At 37.1% G+C, this 23,907-nt stretch overlaps 1 protein-coding gene across 2 annotated transcripts in view; it reads right to left on the bottom strand.

Moving 5' to 3' along the window:
* Positions 1–23,907, bottom strand: part of LOC139968695 (bifunctional 3'-phosphoadenosine 5'-phosphosulfate synthase-like) — a 33,197-nt gene that overhangs the window by 6,716 nt on the left and 2,574 nt on the right. Inside the window, exons 2-8 of one of the 2 annotated variants that reach the window (XM_071972992.1) lie at positions 11,664–11,750; positions 5,034–5,151; positions 3,500–3,735; positions 2,938–3,076; positions 1,143–1,261; positions 679–792; positions 260–371 (exon numbers count right to left, since the gene is read on the bottom strand). In XM_071972992.1, coding sequence (XP_071829093.1) covers positions 260–371; positions 679–792; positions 1,143–1,261; positions 2,938–3,076; positions 3,500–3,735; positions 5,034–5,151; positions 11,664–11,750 — 925 coding nt within the window. The remainder of the gene's footprint in view (positions 1–259; positions 372–678; positions 793–1,142; positions 1,262–2,937; positions 3,077–3,499; positions 3,736–5,033; positions 5,152–11,663; positions 11,751–23,907) is intronic. The other variant, XM_071972993.1, reaches the window with a different exon arrangement.

Genomic DNA, 23,907 nt, shown 5'->3' on the forward strand with positions numbered 1-23,907 from the left:
AAACTACCGAATCCTCAGTTACCAAAAAAGACGAAATCCAAAGGAAGAAAATCAACTCGAAAATCACTTCAAATGGTAGAATGAGAAGGAAGAGCCATGACCGAAGGGACAGGTCATAGAGGGCACACAGCGTTATAAGGTTACCAGGACATTCTAGGTACAGTAGAACATGGTACTAAGGTTGTGAGGAGACAGACAAGTGAGGAGCGAAGTAAATATTAATATTACTAGTCTTCAACAGAATATGACGTATACATACCATCCAATAAACAGTTGAAATGCTGACACTGCAGGTATTCTCTCTCCCTCATGAAGCCAGTGAGGGGGGTCGCCCAGCCCTCTGAGAGGACCTGGGTCCACTGCAGGTCAAGCTAAAAGCAAAAAAAAAAAGGGGGAACACTGTCACACATTTTGGTTGAAGATTTCTTCATATGTAGAATAATTGATTTGGGTTAAGTTTTGGGTACTGTTTAACAATAAAAACAAAATAAAATGAAACAATAGTTAAATTATTAATTTTTTCTCCAAATGAGCTGAAACCGTTTACTGGACATGAAGAATAATGTTATAATCCTATCGACCTCCCCCCACATGTACACGTGGCTGATTAGTGTTGTACAATAATTGTCTTCCGGGCTAATGCTGCAGTAGAGGACGTACCCCTGGAGACCCACATACCTTAGTGATGTTCAAGGAGTCCAGTGTCTCTGCTTCAGCTATGGCAGATGCAGTGTGATCTGCTGGAACCAGGAGCTCTTTGACAGCATTAACGGCTGACTCTGGGATGATGCCCTAAGCAGTGAGGAAAAAACAGAAAGCCGATATAAACAATCTGTACTCAAAATGAAGGATGAACTTGTCTTCCTTTCACACTGAATTATGAATGCATTTTTCTACACACATTCAATGAGTCAGAATCATTAAAAAACAAAAAAACAAAGTGAAGTAGTACAAGATAAAAGCTTTTGAACATACGTGAACATGATAGTCTTTTCCGCTGTTTCAAGTGACCCATTATCCACCCCACCCCGACCCACCCCGACCCACCCCGACCCACCCGACTCCCTAACCCACTTCATCTTTTACTTGTATCAAACATTACGTCACAGATAATCAACATGTTCAAAGGAAAACAAACTTACATGAGACTGCAAAAAGCTAACCATCTTCTGAACACAGCCATCAACATCGTCTTTCCCGGCATAGAGGGTGACCGCTGGGTTTGGTGGTACTTCATACTTTTGGTCAATACCAGTAAAACCTTACAAATCAAAACAGCAAAAAAGGAAATGTGGTTAACTTAGGTGGGAGGAGAGAGAATGGTTAGTTGCTTCTTTTATGAATCCTAAAATATTTCAATTGGTTCAAATATGAAGTACCTTTAGTACTGCACACGCACAAAATAGGGAAACCCCTCCCAGCGGTTACATGCCTTTAAATACATTACATATGCAGCACATGAGTAGTGTGCAAGCTAATAACCCTGGCTGAAGTTAATACTGCAGATGGAGAGCAGTATAAATCTAAACAGAGTCAGCAAATCTAAACAGAGTCAACATGGTTTGATGACTGGGAATCATGTGACATAATACTACAATCATGAAAGAAAGACAGACGGATATTATTTGTTGTTGTTAATTTATTTTGCATGGTCACTCTAACAACAAAGAGCTGAATTTGCATTTGTAATAGTTAACCTGATGAGATAAATTGATATTTTGACATATATGGACCTTTGCTGACCCCAAATAACCTTTGACATCCACCCAAAATAATATTGTTCTAATACTCACTGTAAGAAAGATACATGCCAAATATAAGCTTGTGATGTTACCTATCCTGGGATATCCTGTTAACAAGGTTTGTGTCTGTAGGGCTTTACAGAGTATGACCTCTGTTGACCCCAAATGACCTTTAACATCCACCCAAAACAATAAGGTTCTTGTACTCATTATAGGGAAGCCACATGCAAAATATGAGCGCCAATCAAACCAGTGGATTTACGACACGGCCCTTACCGTATTTGAAATAGGTAACTGACAACTTATCCGATATTTGTAGCAAACTGACAGTGACATAGAGTAACTCAAGGACAGACAGACAGACAGGCAGACAGACAGACTTATAGATAGATAGACAGACATATAGACAGACAGACAGGCAGACAGATAGACAGGCAGACAAGAAACAGACAGGTAATTGCTAACATTAGGCAAGTGAGATTGTTACTTCAAACAAAACTGATATATTTTCACCAGTTTCTTTGAAATAGCATACCAAGCAATTATATAAATTATGCAAATTATGCAAATAAAATTTGGCTTTCCAGCAACATGTGGAGTGTTAGCTCAGTGGTTAACACCGGTGCCTTTCAATCATAAGGTCCCCGGTTCGAGTCACTCCCAGATTAATGTATGTCGTCCAATTACAGAGTTGTTGACAATTAACAATTCATAATCATGGACGTTAAATATGAATGTGAGAGACTGACTTCGGTCAGCTTGCGGCTTTGATAAGCCAATTAGGCTTCTTCGCATACATACATACAACATGGAAACACACAATGCTCGCTTTATAACCCCACAGCCTTCCTTTACCAAACCAGCTGAACTCATAATTACTAACTGAAAAAAAGAACCCATCAATTTTGTAACTTTGAAAACGCCCGCATAGCAACTATTTACTCATCAAAAGGTAAATATGAACAGATGCAGGGTCAGATATTACTTTTTCTGATATCACTTAAATGTTATTTACACATGTATAGCAATACATCTTCTAATTGTCACCACTGTAGCAAATCTTCAACAAGCCTGTAAAGCAGCTAATGTGGGAAAGCAGAGCAAAATGGGAAGGTTATTTCTTCTTAGATACCTTTTCAGTGAATGCTTCTTGCTATTTGCATAAAACAATGTTACCTAATGCTTGTTCACTTACCTTTGATGAGCCCAGCCCTGGCTTTCTTGTAGAGACCCTTCACATCACGTTCTTCACAAACTTCCAGAGGGGTATCGACAAAGATTTCAAAGAAGGGAAGCCCCACCTCCTCGTGCAGCTTGCGAGCTAGATCACGATCCTATCCGAAGAAAAGAGGATAAACAGAAATGATGAAAATTTGACAATCCCATTGTCAGTAGCCAAACAGTTTAACAATAGCTTATGTCCCTTCTTTCAGAGATAAGTCAATTAATTATCATATCTCAACAATGGAAATGCATGTTTTGTATGAATTTCCTTTACTGCAATGCAGCCATCCAAACGTATTACTTTTAAGTACACCTAGAATGATGTTTAAGCACATTGTGTGAAATAATTTATTTTTGGAATTTGATGATTTTGTCCCCTATAAATTTGATGATTTTGTCCCCCATAAATTTGATGATTTTGTCCCCCATAAATTTGTCCCCCATGATTTTGTCCCCCATAAATTTACTCGTCGATATTAACACAAGAGGAAAATGTGAGAAAGTAAAGAGAAAAGTCTGGAATAGCTACAGACCTTGGTGTACGGACTGATGAATGAGGACAGGCAGACAACACCACCATCGGCAAACAGCTTGGCGACCTCACTCACACGACGGATGTTCTCTTCACGATCCTCAGGGGTGAAGCTGAGGTTCTTGTTCAGACCGGTACGCATGTTGTCCCCATCCAGACTGTAAGAAGGAATACCGTGGAAGCAGAGGTACTGCTCCAGGGCAAAACTGATGGTGGTTTTACCAGCACCAGACAAACCTATGGGAAGTATAAATAAATAAATATATAAATGAATAAATATAAATGAATGAATGAATTTAAATGAATGAATAAATAATTATATAAATAATGTTCCAAATTAGAGTACTACGGTCATGTGGGGACATGTAAGGTGAGGAATTATGTCAAATTTTGCACATTCCATAGGAGGTACGGTATTATACAGATGAAAAGGTGAAGGAACGGATAAAACATGCTGATACTGTGATAGGATAAAAACAGCAACATAACAATATGATTTCACATAAAACATCATCTTTGCAAAAGGCCAAAGGTCACAACTCAAAAACCATTAAGTTTTAATACACACTAGAGAAGAGTTCAAGAAGATACATGCATAATTGTGAGGGTATTATTCTTCCTGCAAATATATGAAAATGAAATAAAAAAACATATTTCCTTGTATAGTTTGTTGACATTTCCAACACCTGTTCATTTCCATGTGTTTTATAGCTACAGTAAGATGATGCCATGAGGTGTATCATGACTTTGATGTATTGAAAGTCAGTTTTTGCATTTATTCTGAAACAAATTTGAATATACTTTGCATATTCATGACCAGAAACAATGGAGTTTACTAGAGTGACTAATCATGGTTCATATCAAGTAATGATGAAATTCAAATAGTCTTACAACTTCCATTTCCCTCTTTGTCTAACTAGTGATGAAGTATCACATACTGTAAGTGATTTTTTTTAAGAAGGTTATGGTACTATTACTGACTTTGCTCGTTTGTTTAAAAAACAAAATTAGAAGGGTGCCTGAATGTCCCAAAGTATAATCCTCCGTTTTAGTCATACCCAGTAGGTCTAGAACGCACGTGGGCAAAATGCAACCAGCTGACCTCATGCAGCCCTAGGGTTAATTTTCTTTGGCTGGATAGAAGGCTTTCAAAGCCCTATTATTAATTTGACTTGCAGCACCTTATGGCATGGAACATGAAGTTATGCATACTTCGGGAAGTTTGTTTAAGGGATCCACGGCTTACTTATGACAGGAGATATGTCAACATAAGCATATGGACAGTGGGCCAGTACACTGATCAATGATTTGAATATATGGGCTAATGTAAGATTCCCATTTCACACGAGTAGGTACATCTGTAAGTCTTGTCACCTGCAAATCGGGTACAAATCTTCTGCAAGATCCATAAAGTGCCCATCCCTGTTTTGTAGAACAGGTACAGTAGTAGTTATCCATCAAACCTCAAACAGCTGATTTAAGGGAAACCCTTACACACTGACTTACACTTTCTTTATAAACAAAACAATCCTTACCTGTGAACCAGATGGTACAACCACGGAACCCTCCACGCAGGCCCATGACCTGTCCACGCTTGTCACGGGTGACATGGTGGCGCTGTTCATACACGTTAGTCGATACTTGGTTTGTAGTCTGATGAGAGAAGAGTTTTTAACTTTAAGAATATTTTGCATGTGGCTATATGGTAAACAGCAAGAGGTGAAGTTCTTGCAATAAATCATTTACAGTTTTAAACCATAACCACCAGTAGAATTTTGGTAGCAGATTCTTAGATCATGAATTTGCATAGGCTCTCACACTCCACTGATGTCAGGTACATGCAAGGTTCAATTTGGTATAACTGCTATTGGATTACATAGAGATAAAGGTCAGATACAACCTGATATAAAATATCTTTAACAAGCTGATTTAGGACAGAACAAATAGATACACTTCAATCAAGACCTCAAGAGGCAAAGGTCATCTATTAACGCTCTAATTATACTCTAAACAAGCTAGTACTTCTGCACAGTCATCCAACACTGCAAGCTAGGTTAACAATGGATGTGTGAAATAAATTTAGAACAGTCAAACAAAATTTACAATCTACAGTACAGGGCTGCCAAATGTATACTATAATTACTGATTGAACACCCTTATGAGAAGCACAACATATCCAGACAATTACAAATATCAGTCAAGTGTATGCTGGAGAACTTTACTGTGTAAGATTGTAAACTCAGACGCGATCCGTGATTCAGAAGAAGAAATCCTGTCGTAAAAATGCTTCTGAGTGTTAGATCCGGAAGGAGGAAGGGCAGTGACCTTGGATGGGTTCATGGGGGGGGGGGGGGCGCAGTGCAAGAATGTTAACAGTACTTAGACTAGGTAAATCGGAGTGTGTATAGAAGAGAGGTAAGAGATGAATATATCGTTTTTATAAATATGTACTTTCATGTATTTATACTGTAGTTTTAATAAACTTGAAACTTGAATAAAGTGAGAAAAAAAAACTGTGCTTCCTTCGACACTAATGCTTATTTTCTCATACTGTAGATGTATCAACAGTATTTGAACATATAGTGTGTCCTGTAGAGAAGCTCATCCCATGGGTAAACATCAATTGATGATGAGGCAAAATTGAGCTATGTCCTTAGTTTCCTAAATCTCCTAATTCCAAAAATGCAAAAGACTTCCACTAGTGTATAGTAAGGAATAATTCCACACACTTCTATTCAGCCCGTTATTGTAATGTATCTCTCCTCAACGATGTTAACATTGAGCTGGGGATGGTTACTAAACTTGAGTAGTATGTACCATTAAATTAACCTTGCACACAAAACTACATCATACAGGACACCAACTATATCACTACAGGGCAAATCCACTCATATCGGTTTGACACAGAAACACTTAAATTCAACTTTCTACTTGGCTCAAAGACCTCAGAAGAACCATTCACTATTTCAAAACCCAGGAAAGTGTCCAACTCTCTTATTTTTTTTTTTTTATTCTATGAGAACCCATTGATAATATCTCTGTCTGTGAGTGGATGGGAAGGAATCCAGGAAGTAGTTTAAAAGTCCTGTTCCCATCCGGTTGTCTGGAAAAGGGTCAAAGAAACTTTGACAATGAACTTTTTGAACATGCCACATGTTCAAAAGTCAGGGTAACTGAAGAACAAGACAGTGCAAGGAAATCTCTACTAACAGCAGTAAGGAATAATCTTATTCAGAAGCAGCATGGGGAAGAGGAGGGAGAAGAGGGCGAAGGGAGGGGGAGGAGGGAGAAGAGAGGGGGAAAGGAGGGGGATAAGGGAGAAGGGGGTAAGGGAGGTTAATCATGAAGTTTATAGATTAATCCACCAAGCATTTGAAATTAACCCCTCTCCTTCTGAACAGTTTCAAAGTTTGCAAAATAAAATATAGGTATATATTACAATTTAATAATACTCTACTGAGAATTATGTGCCTGCATGAATATCAAAATATGATATGTCAATCAACACACGTTTCCTGTCTATACAACAGTGATGCATACTTGCTGGTAATCTTTCCTCGTCACTAAAAACATAGAATTTTACTGCAGATATCATAAATTTATATGATGGTATAATTACAGGCACTGTCTGCAACACAAAAGCTACGGTATGTAAAAAAGAATCTTCTTATAGGCCAATGCCGACAACATCCGGCATATTAAAGCCATACTGTAGGTTGCCACCAGTTGCCACAAAGCCACTCCTTGCCACAATACAACCACTGGTTGCATTTGAAGCACGATTCCTACATAGCCTTTAACAACAAACATTGACACCCTATGGTAGTGTACCTACCCTAGCCTACTGTTCACACATACAATACAGGCTGAATCTTACTATCTTCAAATGCTATGACAAGCCTATCAGCATACTTTCAATTTTTGGACAAAAAAAAAAAAAAACTTGATAAAACTTACTTTCACAAATGAGATGTGATGCTGGATATGATTCTGACAGACAATCCAAATACTTCAAACAGCAACATTTTCATATACCATTGTCAAAAAATCGATATTTTGGATACAAAATTTCATAACTAATTTTTCCCCCTATAAACAATGGTGCAATTAGTCAACAGGAATAACTCAAAATGTAAAGAATGTGATTGACTCATTTGGATTTGCCATCCAAAACACAGATATTTAATGCTCAAAGGAATCTCTTATTAAAAAAATAGGCAATAAATTATTTAGGGTATATATATGGAAAAGGGGAGGGGGGGTGGGGAGGAGGGCAAGTGACCTAGATCTCCATTGAATGGATCACCTCGCGAATAACGAGTACCGATGATCAATGAAACAAGATAAGTAAATTATTGAAATAAAAAATAACACAAATTCAACAGCAGCATAACATGCCAAAAGATTAAAACAACTAATAAAGCTAAATAGCTTCTAAATAAGATTTGAATATACTTTTAGATAAACATAATCAAGTTAAGAGGTTAGTTCTAGCATAAGATTGATGTGAAGAGGTCCAACATTTTGTACAGCTAAAACAATAGATTTAAACAGAGTGACTGATAAACTTAAGATAATTCTGGAGCATTTATGATTGACACTTGAACATTAGTATATGTAATACTTCGCGTGTTATCTATCTCAAGGTTAATGCCCACACTTTACACAGTGCTATCTGAAAACGCCTAACCTGCTCCGAGATTACAACTATTGATAGTAACATACAATATCTAACCCTGATAGATTACATGTTTATATCGGTGACGAGCATTTTCATATCGCGGGTTTATCTTCGCTAGACCGATTAACAAACAGTCATTTCTTTGAGGTACGACTCATAGCAGATTACAGACTTGATTTAATTTACCTTCATCATCATTACCATCGCATCTTACGATATTTGTTCTTCTAAAATTAATAATTCCAAAAAAAGGTTTTTGTAAGATCACTAATGACATGATTGCAAATATCTTTTTTCGTTATCTTATCATGCGATAAGAACAGGACCCTGGGGGAACAGACTCAGATTGCTTTATCGACAGAGAACAAACAAGTTAGAACAAGTCTGATGAAGAATGACGGTTATTTTAAAGACCGACAGCAAATTCTTTTGGGTAGTGCATACTGCAGTAGATCTTATCAAACATAAATTGAGCACTGAACTATCAAAGACAATCTTTTTCAATTACTTTTAGTTTTATGAAAAAAATAATTTGTCTCCAAGCAGTTAAATACCTGATACCAAGTGGTTCAGAATCAAACTGATTTTGACATATTTTTGTAGAACTTCTAGACAATCGGTAAATAACCTTTTATCACTTGTTTCCAACAAAGAGAACAATTGTGCGAAATATTTTACTTCTTCTAATATATTGCTTTTAATATATCCCTTGCCAGAATTTGAAGAAATTAATCACTTCATACATTAGTAGTTACAACTGATATTGAGTTGGAAATTCCAACAGGTCAACTTTGAGGCAAAAATATTTGAAATCGGGAGTTTCCGATTGCAAAACAGTCAGTGAGAGGTGGATAAGACCCTGACAGGTCGAGTAAACTCCTGCTTAGAAGTATTGCACAGGCAATAGAAACTACTGTCGTAGACCAGATAAACATAATTAAGTAGGTAAATCCCCGCTTCAAACAGTATACTTTCTCCTTTCCCCATCCAGTGACTTTTGTTCCCTCCCCCCACCCCCATTTGGCTGGTCATTCTCTCTTGATACTCCCTCCCTTCCCTTACTCCCTCCCTTCCCTTCCCTTCATTTTTTACAAAATGTAACACATTTTATCAAGTGACTGTGTTGTGAATCAATTACAAAAACACTTGATAAACAAATTTGAAACAATTATATCTACGTACAAATTACACTATTTTGTTCTGGCATCTGTTCCTACTAACCCATTGGCAACAGATGGGTGGAAAATGTCTACTGTCATTAATTGGATGAACAATTGCCTTAAAGTGACATGCAGAATTTCACCAAGCCAGACCAATAACATAAAATGGTACAGTAGTTGCATCAAACAAAAAACCTCAGCTCTACTCACAGGTTTAAGGGAGGAGAGGATCACAACTATAAAAAGTTCTCAGATTGTTCCACAAGGTTGATGGGAACGATCAACTTATATTCGGGAAGATTTTATTAATTTTATTGCGAGAAATTAGTTAGGCCTTACGTAATCATTTGAGAACGCAAACATTTGAGAATGCAACATGGATCAACGCGGAATGAAGCTTGAAGAGGTCACTCCAGACAGACTTTTTTGTAAAGTAAATTGCCCTCTTTGAGTCGAAAAGTCTTTTCACTGCCGGCAGGGATTTATAAGAGATTGTTCTTCAAGGGAAGGTAGAACCTTACATAGATTTGTTCATAGAACTTGGCTAACAACCAATCCGAGAATGGTTGAAATCGCTGTTAAATAAGATGCCATAGTTTTTACTTTTCAGTTGCTTTAATCTGTATTAAAAATGGCCAAACAGGTTTCAAGGTTTTCAGCTGAACACATCCCTTCAAAGTATTATTCATACTGTGTCATTGTGTGAGGATTTTCAACAACATGAAAGCTTCAGCATTCTTCGGAAAGGGTAATCAAAGATTAAAGGCATTGAAGACTTGCCCCAAACCGTGTGCCGCGCTCTGAAAAAGTTAACTTTCCGTTGCTTGCAAATTATATTTTCTTCTTGTCACTACAAAATGCAGACAGTAATGAAACGTGATACCTTGTTATCTTTTATCTAGACCTGAGATGTCCACGCTGCTATGGACACTGTGTTGTGGGTATTGACCGTAGCAGTATGTATTGACTGTACACTAGTGTCTAATTACCGACGGTAGCAAGCTGTGTGTGTAATTTCTGCGATCAATGGTGGTGTCTATAACACTTCTGTTACACCTCATTTGAAACTAGGTCAGATTACCGGCATGAGATGTTTCTTTGTGTGCGAGTTTTCACACCCACACCCTTTAAGGATCAAGGGGTAGTGAATGGTGATGCAGAGACATTACTAGACCATGAAAAGTATAAACAAGATATGAAGTACAAATATTGAAGGAGGGAGGGAGGCGTTATAGATACCTTGAAAATGAATGATTTCTTCATCTTTAATACCTCGTTAACTAAACTATAACATCCTTCTTTTTGTAAGTACCTCTCGGATTCTATTTCATAGCAAACATTTCCGATGCTCTTGAAGATACTTTTCAAGACGTTATCACTCACGACAAATCAAATGAAACACTTTCATCTTTTGTACATAATATCAAATCAAAAGAAAGAAGAAAAAGAAAAAGGAAAAAAACCCGGCCAAAACTATTTATAACCTTCGTTAACATACTTTGGTAAAGGATGGTATGAAAACATTTTGTCTTTCCACATTGTTTTAGTTTTTGACATTTTAATTTAGCCAACAGGATGGACTATTTTTATAACACATAGCTTTGTATTATTCTCTGTACAATGGATTTCTGTTGGACTTTTAAGACTTGGAATTGTATGTGTTTGGGTGTAACATACATTATTTGGCAGACATCTAACTCTAAAGGTACCTACAGTGATTGATAATAAAATGCCTAGATGTGATTAAACCCTGTTCTAATTTCGATATAGATGATACTGTAAGTTTCTAATAGCGTAATCCAGGAGACCACGAGGAAAGGGGGGGTGGGGGAATGGGGGGTGGGAGGAATGGGGAGGTGGAGCAGAATATTGATTGCTCTATGATTAGTTTTGTCATAAAAAGATGACTTTCAGGGGTCTTATTAGGTCACATTTATTACTGATAGAGTACATAATTAATTTATTAAGCAGGCATGTAACTAAGACAACTTGATAATCTTAAAGCTTCCGTCAAAGAAATATTATTTATGATGTTAACTTACAAATTTCACAGATCTGTGAAGAAGAAAACTAGGCTCAATAGGATTCAAAACTGCAGATTTCCAGAACAGTTTTCCAAATCGTTGTATATACTGTAATAGTCCAAGCGCTGAATATTAGCTCTGTGATGTACAGTAGCACATGTATCCATAGCAATGTTATCAACATGTCACCATGTTAATTCAAAATTGAAAAATAAACAAATATTTGGTTGAAATTTTGTTGAAACCAGAATTACTGCATGGAATGGTTGACATAAATCATTAAATTAAGGCACTACTAACCGACTTTCTCCTGATGCCGTAAGGATCTGGCAACTTGTTGTTATTGTTGACGCTGACGTCTGTCATTTTGACTTCCTCACTTGGTTCCTGAAAGTTGTACGAAAGTTTTTTGGGTTTTTTTTTGTTCCCTGGGTGATGGTGTTGTTGCCTGCGTTATGCTGACACTCACTATGAAACTCTCAGCTCAGCAAAGTCTGCCTTTTATATAAACACAACATCCAAAGTTCTAAGACTACAGTACTTAAAAGTCCAAACTGATTTGAAACACGTTTAAATATATCCACCAACTAGAAGCATGCCAATGGTAACAGCCTGTAGATTATTGAAGCTGTTTTCAATGAATAACAATGTGTGTGACCCCAAAAAAAGACCGGTGACGTAAATTGCCAGCTGAAAAAAGTACACACCCACTCCAAGACTACCACACTTTGGATTATAATATCACATGGCCTGGTAATGTCAACACTGTTGGCAAACAGGCAAGCAATACGAACAGTTGGCAGCTCATGAATATGCATTAGCTTTGGTAAGCATGGCTGAATGTACCAGGGATAGGTGGAGTTTAAATAATGACTTTGTGTTTGGTCTTTGGGTCTGATAGGAAAAGCTTACAGTTCTCATGGCAATGGAAGGGTGCGATGCAAGCCTCTGCTTAGCACTATGAACCATTGCAGACCTTGTTGATCAAGGGTGGTGTGTGGATGGCATAGGGTTTGTGGAGGTACTCAAGGGTGAAGAATAGACACCTTTATAATTGCTGAATTTGACAGCTGGATGCAGTTTATTACTATTTCAAAAAGAATGAGTGGAAATAAAACACGATTTTCTTTACTTGAAAGAAGCTAAATTTTTTCAATTAGAATTTTCGTCCTTTTAATTGTTCAGTGAAGAAATGTTTATCGACAAATATAAATGATCATTGCACTTAGTTTCAATAAATTTGTTACAGAGCATTTTGTGAACAATTATTTTGATTGTTTCCAACCACAAATGATTTAACAAACTTAATTAAGAAAAGTATATCAACATTGTTAATTGGATTTCATGATTTATTAGGAAATGAAATGCCAATCGCTTTGATTCCATGAATTGCCTTGCGATGCAATGTGAAATGGGAATGGGAAATTTACAATTTGACTTTGAGCTTTGAGAAAAGGGGAACAAACTTGGATTACAGAGCCAATGTAATTATTCTAATGTGTGTTTTATACAGCAGGGAGTACTACAGTACTATAGGAAAAATTGAAGTGCATATGTTGAGTGTGGACAGGTGAGCGAGGGATGAAGTAAATATCAGTTTTGTTTTTTGACCAAATGAGAATGCTCAAGATGAAAAGGATTTGTCATGAGTCGAACAATACTGAACACAATGTACAATCAGGGCTTGAATTAAAGGGTTGGTGAGGGGCATGGTGCCTTGCTCAGGGCTAGTTGAATGGAAATTGCCTAGAATATTCATTGAAATCACAGGGCACCCATGGCAACATTTCAGCCCTCAAATTGAGGGGCAACAAGGCACTCATCCCATTGTGAGAAGAAATACGAAAATACGAAATGCAGATAATACGAACGACGCACATGATCGTGCAAAAATTAAGCTGTACGTCTCTATATCTTCAGATTCTTTACTACATTTCCCACAGGTGTTTAAAAGAGCTGTTTTCTGGTGCCAATATGGCAGAAACTGCTGGAATTTTCCATCGAGATTTAGTTTGATATTAACGGTGATCAAACTAATTATGCAGACATCTATGGACACCTTAATTTAAGGGGCATGGCAGCTGTGGCGGTCGGTAACAGATGATTTTGTACGCCCTCTGCTGTCAGTACCTTTGGTTTATATTGAGCCCTGCTATAAACATTATTACAGTAAAATTCTGCCATGATTAAGTTTTGAAACGAATTGAATTAAATTCTGAAAGTTCAAACTTTGGAAGGTGTAAAAACATATTATGAAATATGTATAGATGTAAAGTCTAGTAAAGTAAACTGTAGATGTTGAGATAAGCTACTTTTTTTTCCAGTTTACATTCATTTTTTAGAGGAAAATATCAGTGGGGGGGGGGGAAAGAGGAGGAAGGGGAAATACGACAGTTGGAGGAGGAGGGTGCTGGGATATAAATAGGATAAGATGGAATTTAAACAGAAAGGAAATATAAAGGCTCAAGTCTTGCAGCATAGTAATGACAAAATAAATGGCAAATTTACTGAGAATCTGTTGGGAAAACTGACTACGTTAAAGAAAGTATTTCTCTCAGATATAGAGCAAGAATAATCTATGCTTCAATTCTTAAAGAACTCATAACCAGTCACTTTCTTGTATCGCCATGTGGCCAAGTACTGATATTCGTAGTAATAATAAAAGCAGGTGAAAAGTCAGAAGTACCCCCAGACAGGTGCTTGTCTATCGAAGGAAGGAAGTTAATTGACCAATTTACACATGCACTCAAAGATTACAAGTCATTCTTTCTCTGGTTATATTGTTGTTTTAACAAGTCTAACACACTGGATTTAATGAAAATATGTGAATTTATTAAACAGGGTTGCTGATGAGAAAACAAGCAATGCTCTTAAAGGGTGTGAAGACTCGCGTAAAAGGAAACGTCTCATGCCGGTAATTTGACCTAGTTTCAGAAGTGTTAACCCACCATCAATCCCAGAAAATACACACACAGCTTGCTACTGTCGGTAATTAGTCACTAGTGCACAGTCAGTACATACAGCTGCAGTCAATACCCACAGCACAGTATATAAACGATACAGCGATGGACATCTCAGGTCAAGCTAAAGATAACAATTAAGGTATCGCGTTTCATTACTGTCTGCATTTTGTAGCGACAAGAACAAACCTCACTTGCAAGCAAAAGAAAGTTCACTTTTTCAGATGGCCACGCGGGGTTTGGGGCGAGTCTTCAATGCCTTTAAGATAATAATCTCAACATTACTCTTGTACACAGGGAATCATTAACGTTCAATTTTTGTGTCTAAGTTTGACTGCTTTTGAAATTTTTATATTTTACAAAACTACCATGGTTCATGTGTACAAAAACTGTTCTAACTCTTTGCACTTGAATAGCATTGTAGCCAAAAACCAAGATAAAAAACAAGCAACAAATATATAAATGAAACTAACAAAACAACTTGAAGATTTGTTTCTTTCTTTCAGGTTTGGGCAAATGATGTCACATTTGGTTTCAAATTGTGCCATATCATCTCAAACTGTTGTAACTTAGTGGTTCAACTAAACTTGGCTCTAGGTTTGTTTATTAACTTTATTAAACATACTATCTCATTCTCCTTATCTCAGTTCTCATGTCAAAAAAGTATAAACAGTAAGACATGTAATCATTTGAAAGATAAATGAAATGATAATAATTCTAATTAAGGCCCATTATCATTACAATACTGATAGTGCTCAACATTATGTTACACACTGTACTGTATGTAACAGTGTACAGTACAACTGTGACTTTTAATTTAGCGTGTTTACAATGCTGCTTTCTTTAAACTCGAAATAGGGTCTGACCTTTCCCCTACAATCACATCTTAAAGATGAAAGGGGGGACAATCTATCAAATGAAGGGTGAATCTAAAGTCCCCTTTACCCACAGTCACTTTGGAAGACACTGTCACTGACAAATAAAACATTCAATCTCCAGTAAAGGTTATGACCTGAATTTGAGAGGTGCACCCAGGTGTGTGATATACTCCATACATATAAACACACGTTTATGGTAAGAGACGATAATAAAACTGACAGAAATCATAGGACAGTTATTGGTTTGCAATGTGTCTGTTGATAACACAGACATGTATGTATAATAAAGCTGTTAAGAGCCTGTGTGGTCAGTATTACCACTGGTTTTATAGAAATGTTATAAATACATTTAAACTGTAAATTCAAGTCTCTTTACATCAAATTGCAAATTAAGTTATCTGTTCTAGGGCTAAAGTAGTGAGTAGTATGTGACCTCTGGTCAATTAGCTTGATTTCAGTATAAACACTCAAATATTTATACTTGCTAATACTTTGCTAATAGCCCACCACACAGGACTGGTCTTGTTACAATTAGATATACAAACTTTGAACCTTTTGGACACATGTTCCAGTTAAGACTATCCAAGCAAACTTTCTTAAAGGCTGATCTTGTAATTGAAGGGTTGCTAATATGGTCATTGTTGTATACTCATTTACACAGCAGACATATAGTATAACAAGTTAACTAAATACTTACACTGATGAAATGATAGTGCTTCTTATCTCAAGTATCCAAAGACTAAATAAATAAATAAAATTATTTTTAACAGTTAAACAATCAAATACAAAGAGAATTTTCGGAGTCTCCTCTCGAAGAAGGTGACATATAAACCAATGCATACTTGTAAAGTTATAAAATTTGTAGAGATTTGTTTGAGATGGGTTTCATAAAATATTGCTACAGCTATGAGGGTGTCAATAAAACCCATTTATTATAGAGTGACAGTTAAGACATATATTCAACATGTCACTAGACCTATGTTATAGTGTACTTTATAATACTTTGTTACTGTAGATATTCAGTTATATACAGTATATGAAAGGTATGCAAAAAGTATTTGCAAACTTGTCATAAATATTGTTCAAGGTCAATCATACGATGATATTTGCCATCCCTCTGTCAATGTTTGCCAATAAGCAGATCTATTGTGGATGGAACCTGAAATATATAAGGTGAATGCAAAACTATAAATCGTAACTCCTGCTAACCGAGTCGTGCACACTGTAACATACAATACCTTCTGCATTACATTTGTACATGGTACTCAGAGTTGTCAATGGATTGCTGTGCCACTAGGGGTACACCCCAAATTCATCAGCTTAATAGCAAATCTTTACATCCAACAAACACCCACCACTGGCTTCCGCATTACCCATCTCTTACCCATTCACTAAGAATCAAGAACCCATGACAACCAAGGTTTCTCAGCCTACAATTCAACTCGAGAAGTATGGCAATACATCTGAGGTTAATTCCATCAACCTATACGGTCTCATTTTACATCCAACATACACCCACCACTGGTCTTCCACCTCACCCATCTCTTACCCATTCACAAAGAATCAAGAACCCATGACAACCAAGGTTTCTTAGCCAACCATTCAACTCGAGAAGTATGGTAATACATCAGAGGTTAATTCCATCAACCTATACGGTCTCATTTTACATCCAACATACACCCACCACTGGGCTTCCACCTCACCCATTTCTTACCCATTCAAAAAGAATCAAGAACCCATGACAACCAAGGTTTCTCAGCCAACCATTCAACTCGAGAAGTATGGCAATACACCAGAGGTTAATTCCATCAACCTATACGGTCTCATTTTTACATCCAACATACACCCACCACTGGCTTCCACCTCACCCATTTCTTACCCATTCAAAAAGAATCAAGAACCCATGACAACCAAGGTTTCTCAGCCAACCATTCAACTCGAGAAGTATGGTAATACATCAGAGGTTAATTCCATCAACCTATACGGACTCATTCCATCGTTGAATTCATCCAAGCGTGAATTCAACTGACAGTGTTCATTCATCGAGACTTTTAATCAAACAACTCCAAGTTTGCAATTATACTTATCCCAATCATGCTTTACCCTTCACGCTATAGCTATCAAGGATAGACAAATTACTGCATTAATTAAACAGGAAGTAACAGTGGGAGAGTTTACATAGTTTAGCGCATACATATATTTAATTTTAACACACATGGTACATGTACTAAGTGGATCCAATGATTAACATTGGGGCCAGCCGTTGCCAGATCACTAAATCTCTTTGGAGAGATTGCAAACATAACATGAAATGTCATGCCTGCATCATAGAGAATAGTGACATTTTAATCTTTTATATTTTTATCTAGTTCTATCAATGAATGAACGAGATAGCTACTTAATCTTTGATCAAGTGGGGGGGGGGGGGCGGGGATGATTACAATATAGTTTACTTGCCCTTATACTTCACAGTGAATGCTGCTTGTGAGACATGAAACCATCACGCCATTCGGGAGTGGGTGGAAACATATCTTGAAACAAGTTTGGACTGTGATTAATAATGGCAGGTGAGATAAAGACCTCTAAAAGACATGGTACCAATCAGCAGTTCTGATATTATGTAGAAACAATGTTATCCATTATAGATAAGTGCTTTGATCAAAGATGGGAGTGATCATAAGTGCCAGACAAAATACCCTTGAAAATGCTTTTCAGATTTAAAGAAAGAAAGATTGTATGATTGGTGCGAGGCTGATGGTCATGTGGACAACAAAAATATTTTTTTGATACTGTCCGTTGAAAAGATTATACTTCTAAATTCCTTTAATGGATAGGTGTCGGTTGGCAAAGATATTACAGGAGTTTGGAGAGATTTCTTGAACAAGAGAAACGTAGCTTTAATTCTTGTAAGACGACAGATCTACAACGGGTGTTATCCTGTAACGAAGAAGCAGTAGTTGTTACTAACTGTACAAACTTTTACTATTCAGCTTGACAAAAGTTTCAGGAACATTACCATAGCTGATGTCATTCCAAACGTCTGATGGCAGTATTCAAGACCCAAATTGAATTAATAAGGGTAACATTACAAACCAATTTCTTTGATAAAGTTAGATTAACTAGGGCAGAAAATATAGATACAATTGTTGTCGTGCAACTCTCACCCCCTTGAAGTAACATGGTTCAATGTGTAGTAACGTGGTGTGATCAGAAGGCTGTATGAGTGATAAATAGCTCTCACCACTGTTACACTATATTGCCAAACTTTAACATTGAAGATGATCCACAAAATGACAAAAGAGGAAAAACTCACGCTCCATCCCTCTTGTGCCTCTCTGAAAAGAAGGAAAAACTCATACCCCATCACCTACCATCCTGTGCCTCTCTGAAAGAGGAAAATCTCACATCCCATCCCCTACCCTCTTGAGCCTCTCTGAAAGAGGAAATACCATTCTACTGTATACAACAACTAACAGTTTTATATTCTTGCTGACCAAGGGTTCAGTACTCAACCAGAATACAATGATTTTTCCTTGACAGAAGTTTCCAACAACTAGACATTTTCCCAGGAGTCGGTTAAAGGTAATCTAACTAATAACAATGTTACATATTTGTGAGCTTCCTTCACTGTTTCTAGGGTAGCAGTCTGTGACACCAACAATACATTAAAAAGAATGGAAGAGGTTCACTATGGAAATATTTTAGCACAATTTTGAATCTTACTGTTTTCACTAGTTTCATGTCAAACATCTCCTAAAAACCCTAAAACCTGCTATAAACAATTTATCTGGTGAAAGGTCTTAGTGCATAGAAAAGAATCTGAACTTTTTGCTATCTTTTACTGTCTCCATTGGTATTGTTTGTTTAGTTAAACATTTTTTTATAGCAATAATAAAGGGTTAAAGTTGATCATAAATTCTTTCCTCACACAAGTGCGACCCAGGCTGAGGGTTACAAACACTGCAAGAACAGTGATACCTGGTTCGGCAATACAGACACAAACCGCTCTTATCACAAGCTATGCATTAGAGTAGCTGAGCCTATCTACATAAACTGGTATAAACCCTTCACATGCAAATTAATATCAGTAGCTAGATAAGTATGAAATTTGCAAGTTTCTTTAATTTATCAGTGTCATCAGCTAACCACCATTGAGGAAAGTACTTTTGCTCCTTTCTTGCCATCTCCAACTCCTCAATCCTTGCCCCCCCCCCCCCCACTCCCACCCCCTTATCCTAAACATTCTTGAAGTAACTGACAGCATGGATAGCCAATAGCTGTATCCATTTAACTTTCTTGCCAACTTCCATCTCACCCTCACTCCTCCACCCCCCCTCCCCCCAATAAAAAATATACTACATGGCATGAAACAAAGTTCTGTACTCAGTTGAGATGCAGATCTATTGCTGTTATACAATTTGAATTTGTTGAATACATATTTGATAAAGAGTTCATACACGAGTTGATTAGGAAACTACACATTTTAGCTCATAAGAATATTTGAGAAGCTTGGGTGTTTTTAAGGTTATAAATGATGATCTGAAACTTTCTCTTTTCTTGAAGATGTCATCACCTTACTGCCTCGACCATTTTCGCACAGATGGAATATGCTTCAACTCATCACACATATCAGTCGTATCCTTGCGAAGGCTATATCGACACATTTACTTTTAAACATTTACATTTACAGGTGAACATTTACATTAAAGACAAAACTGTATCACTGTGGACAAATGACAAATGTTATAATGATGACAGTAAAGTATCATCTCCAAAATGAGTGAACATTATTTTATAAAAAAGAGTGAACATTATTTGAGTTCCTGGCATCCTTCAGAGTAATTCTAATAATTGTAAATACTCAATTGATACAGACTTCATCCAAGATATTTGGTCTTGTACAGAAACTGCCAACAGTATGACAATGACTTATGCATTCGACATAAAAATTATTGTCTGCTTTATCAATATTTCCAAGCCCAGCATCTCTAACCATTGAAAATTAAAAATCAATAAAGTATACCCTAAGTTTGCTTACTTTATGTGCGCATACCATCCGTTATCAGTTTACAGTATTTAACAATGAGCATATGGCCACCACTCGACTCATACCAGCATAAATAACCCTAATTTGAATTTGTGCATGGCTGTTTCTATTTATCTTGCTGGTCTTTCCCTAGCAACATCTAAAGGATGAGCATAGATCAGGGTTGTCCAACCTACGGCCCGCGGGCTACAGTCCGGCCCGCCGCAGGGTTGCGTCCGGCCTGCCAGAGATGCTTGTACGGTGCGAAATTTTAGTGAGCAGATTTATTGATAACAATTTGAAGCTATATAATCAATCATTCAAAAATTAACTGCATACAGGTCAGTTAATTTGTGTGACACTCTCAGCGGGGGGGGGGGGGGGCGGTTGTACTGTACTTTATTCATCTGTTTTATCAGGAAGGAAAATAAATCAGTGCGCTCCGCGCGCAGTGCTCACATTTTGTTGCCTTGGGCTTCGGGCAAAAAATCGAGCGTAAGGTTCATGCGGCCCTCTCCTTCATCATAATCATTCCATGTGGCCCTCCTCTGTAAAAGGTTGGACAACCCTGGCATAGATACACTTTTTTTTATGGTATTAACCATAGCAGGAATTTCTATGGGGTTATGTGTCTATACCAAACACAAAAATTCTTGCAGACAGTGTTGCATTAATAAGTTACAACTACTGCACTATTTATATCAAAGCAGTTCTGAGCTTTTTTGTCCACAAGTTTAACAAACCTATTTAGTAATTACTCATAATTACAATCTGAGATTTTTTCAACAAATGTTTACTACGCAGCTAGTACTTAACGCTTCCCTTACGTAACCATCATCTTTACCTTCTCATGTCAGTAACCTACCGATAAAATTTATGTAACCTGCATTATTGGTTCATTCCAAAAAGGTTAACTTTTAATTCATCATTTGAATGGAAATTTGACTGGTATAAGCTTACGACATGCCACTTAAGCTTAATTGTTTTTTTAGTATCAGAATCAATTTAAAAAGTTGATCTATAAAACAAATTACCAGCTGACTGTATCCTTTGGAGACGGATCCTTACAGAAGCTTTGGTCATTCCAGCTTGCACCTTAAAATGACATCAGCATTGAACCAAAATTTAAGTAGCTAAATATTTCCAGAGGTTCTGATCTTCCAAATGAGACCCAGCCTATGTGGATTATTGTTAAAGCAGATAATTCTGTTATTATCTAAAGTTTGGATGATTACTCATACAGTTGCTGTAAGATGCTTGTTGAAATTTGAGCATGGGTGACCATAATCTAACATTCTAGCATATTTGGGAGCCATAGTGAGAGGAAACTACAAACTGAGATGAAGATATGAGGCACTTTTTAACAGTGAGTATGCAACCAACTCCTCATGGAAACTGTCTGAGTGGATAATGTTTGACATTGATTTGACATTTTTGATTTAAAGTTTTGCAATTGCTTTTTGACTTCTTCTGTTATACTACGTAAGTACTGATACTGTATAATCAAAGCCACTGATCATTTGCTTGTTAACTTCCACTTACCAGTGGAGAAAAGTCAAGAGGGGGGGTTTGAAGGGGGTTGTGGAAGGGTAGGGGATGGATGCCAGAGTTTGGACAACCACACCCTGGTTTTGAATGATACTTGGTAGGCTTGGTAGACCTATTTGACCAAATCTATGTAACCCTGATTTCAATCTAACAGTCTGAGCATTTGAACATGTACTATAGACTGCTCTATATCTCATGCGATAACACTTGTCATAACTGATACCGTCTGGGACCTGGGAACTTTACAAAAGCAGAGCCTGTCATAAAAAATTGTCTCCACACTGACATAAGTGGTATTCAAATATATCAAGGTCTGCATGAAATATATATAATCAAAACGGAATCACCTGCACAAAAGTAGTACGTTCCACCACGGTATACCTCGACCAATCGGGTGACAGCTCATATAAAAATTTGTTTATGACTTGTCAATATGATTTAGTTATCGAGGCAACCTTATCACTGTCAAGATCACTCTGCAAAAGTTACTCAACATAAAGGTTAAGATTTTGGTAGATTATAAAAAGGTTCCTATGATCACACTTTTCAAAGTCACATACACAAACTTACGTACTGTAGATCTGGAGGAAAAAAAACTTGAATTCCATTCTGGGAGGTGCGTCACATAAAACTGAGACATTAATTTAAAAAATATCAAACAAAAATGTCACCAGTGGCAAAGTTGAACTGAGGAAAAGTTACAAAGTGGGATGATGGTTTTAAAATAGTTTGTTCAGGAAAAAATATGATAAACTTCCTTAAACAGGGTTTTACGAAAAACATCTCCCGACCTAGTGACGTAAATGGCGGTTCCTAATCTATCGTGATGGACGTCATACATTCCTGAAAAATCATGAAACTGAAAAGTGGAAACAATAAATCACTTATCATATTTAAAACACATATTAATCCAGAAAAGTGACAAAAACAAGTTTCCGGTAATCCTTTTCTGTATAAACTGGGAAGAAACTTAATCTGCCACATTTGTATGCAATAAGGTACCGAGAGCAACGACACCTACATTGTGTGCTTCGTCCTCTACCGATCATCAACTTCGAAGGATTGCGAGTGAAAAAGTATTAAAAATTAATATTTGTGGGATACAAATCTTTCTGTATTGGACTCCTTTGGGTTTTGTAACTGCACAGGGATCTGATCACATGTAAAGCACTGAGTGAATAGATATTCGACGACCACGCTACGAGATTGGCAGAGGCAAAACCTTACAAACAAAGCAACGTCTTGGATTTCATTTTCAGCAGGGCTGTCAACCTGCGCATTATCCTTGGCCTACAACGAACGTCTGTTAAAATATGCGGTGCAACGGAAAGGTTGTTTGCAAAAACTCTTTTTTGGTGGATCATGGTTTCATTCCAGATGTCAGTAAATTTTATATATAGTTTTGGGAGCTTGCAGACATACATAGTCTAGAAGCTATCCTTCATGAATTCTGAGCATTGATTCTGAGGTGTGGGGGTCAGGTAGGTATTGGCTCGGTCCTCCTGGGTTGTGGGCCTGACAGTTTGCCTACTAATGACCTACAAAACTTCACATTTTGATGTACTTAGCCTGCCCTTCTTTTTATATATGAGAATTAGATTGGTTTTGTTGTCAAAGACTAGTATTAAGGGTCAGGAAAGTTGGTGATTCAGCTTGATGCACCATTTCCCCTTGGAATCAATAAAACATGGCTTTAAAGAAGAAAAAAGATTTCTCTCAGATCAGTCAAACACTAATAGAAGGAAGTTGGTTAACCCAACAAAACAACTGCAGATTATTGAAGAGAAAATTTCCAATCTGCTCCTGTAGCTTTGAAACAACATTCTGTGCACCTTGCCTTGGAAGTCTCTGAACACAGCATACTGTAGTAGAGTGTTGGCTTCCTAACACTTAAACACTATTAAATCAAACTAAGGCAAATGCAGGTTTTGCTGTTTAACAAATTGCACAAAGGTATATACAGTACACAAAGTCTTCTCTTTAAGAACCTCAGAGAGCATTCCAAAAAAGTTTTGAGTCAATCCATAACAATTTGAGAACAATGCAAGCTTTGTTTACACTACTGAAAGTAATAATCACAGAAGTATTGTACATGGGAGACAGTCTAGTCTTCAACAACCATGTACAAAACA

Source organism: Apostichopus japonicus, chromosome 6, assembly GCF_037975245.1.
Source record: "Apostichopus japonicus isolate 1M-3 chromosome 6, ASM3797524v1, whole genome shotgun sequence".
Classification (NCBI taxonomy): Eukaryota; Metazoa; Echinodermata; class Holothuroidea; order Aspidochirotida; family Stichopodidae; genus Apostichopus; species Apostichopus japonicus.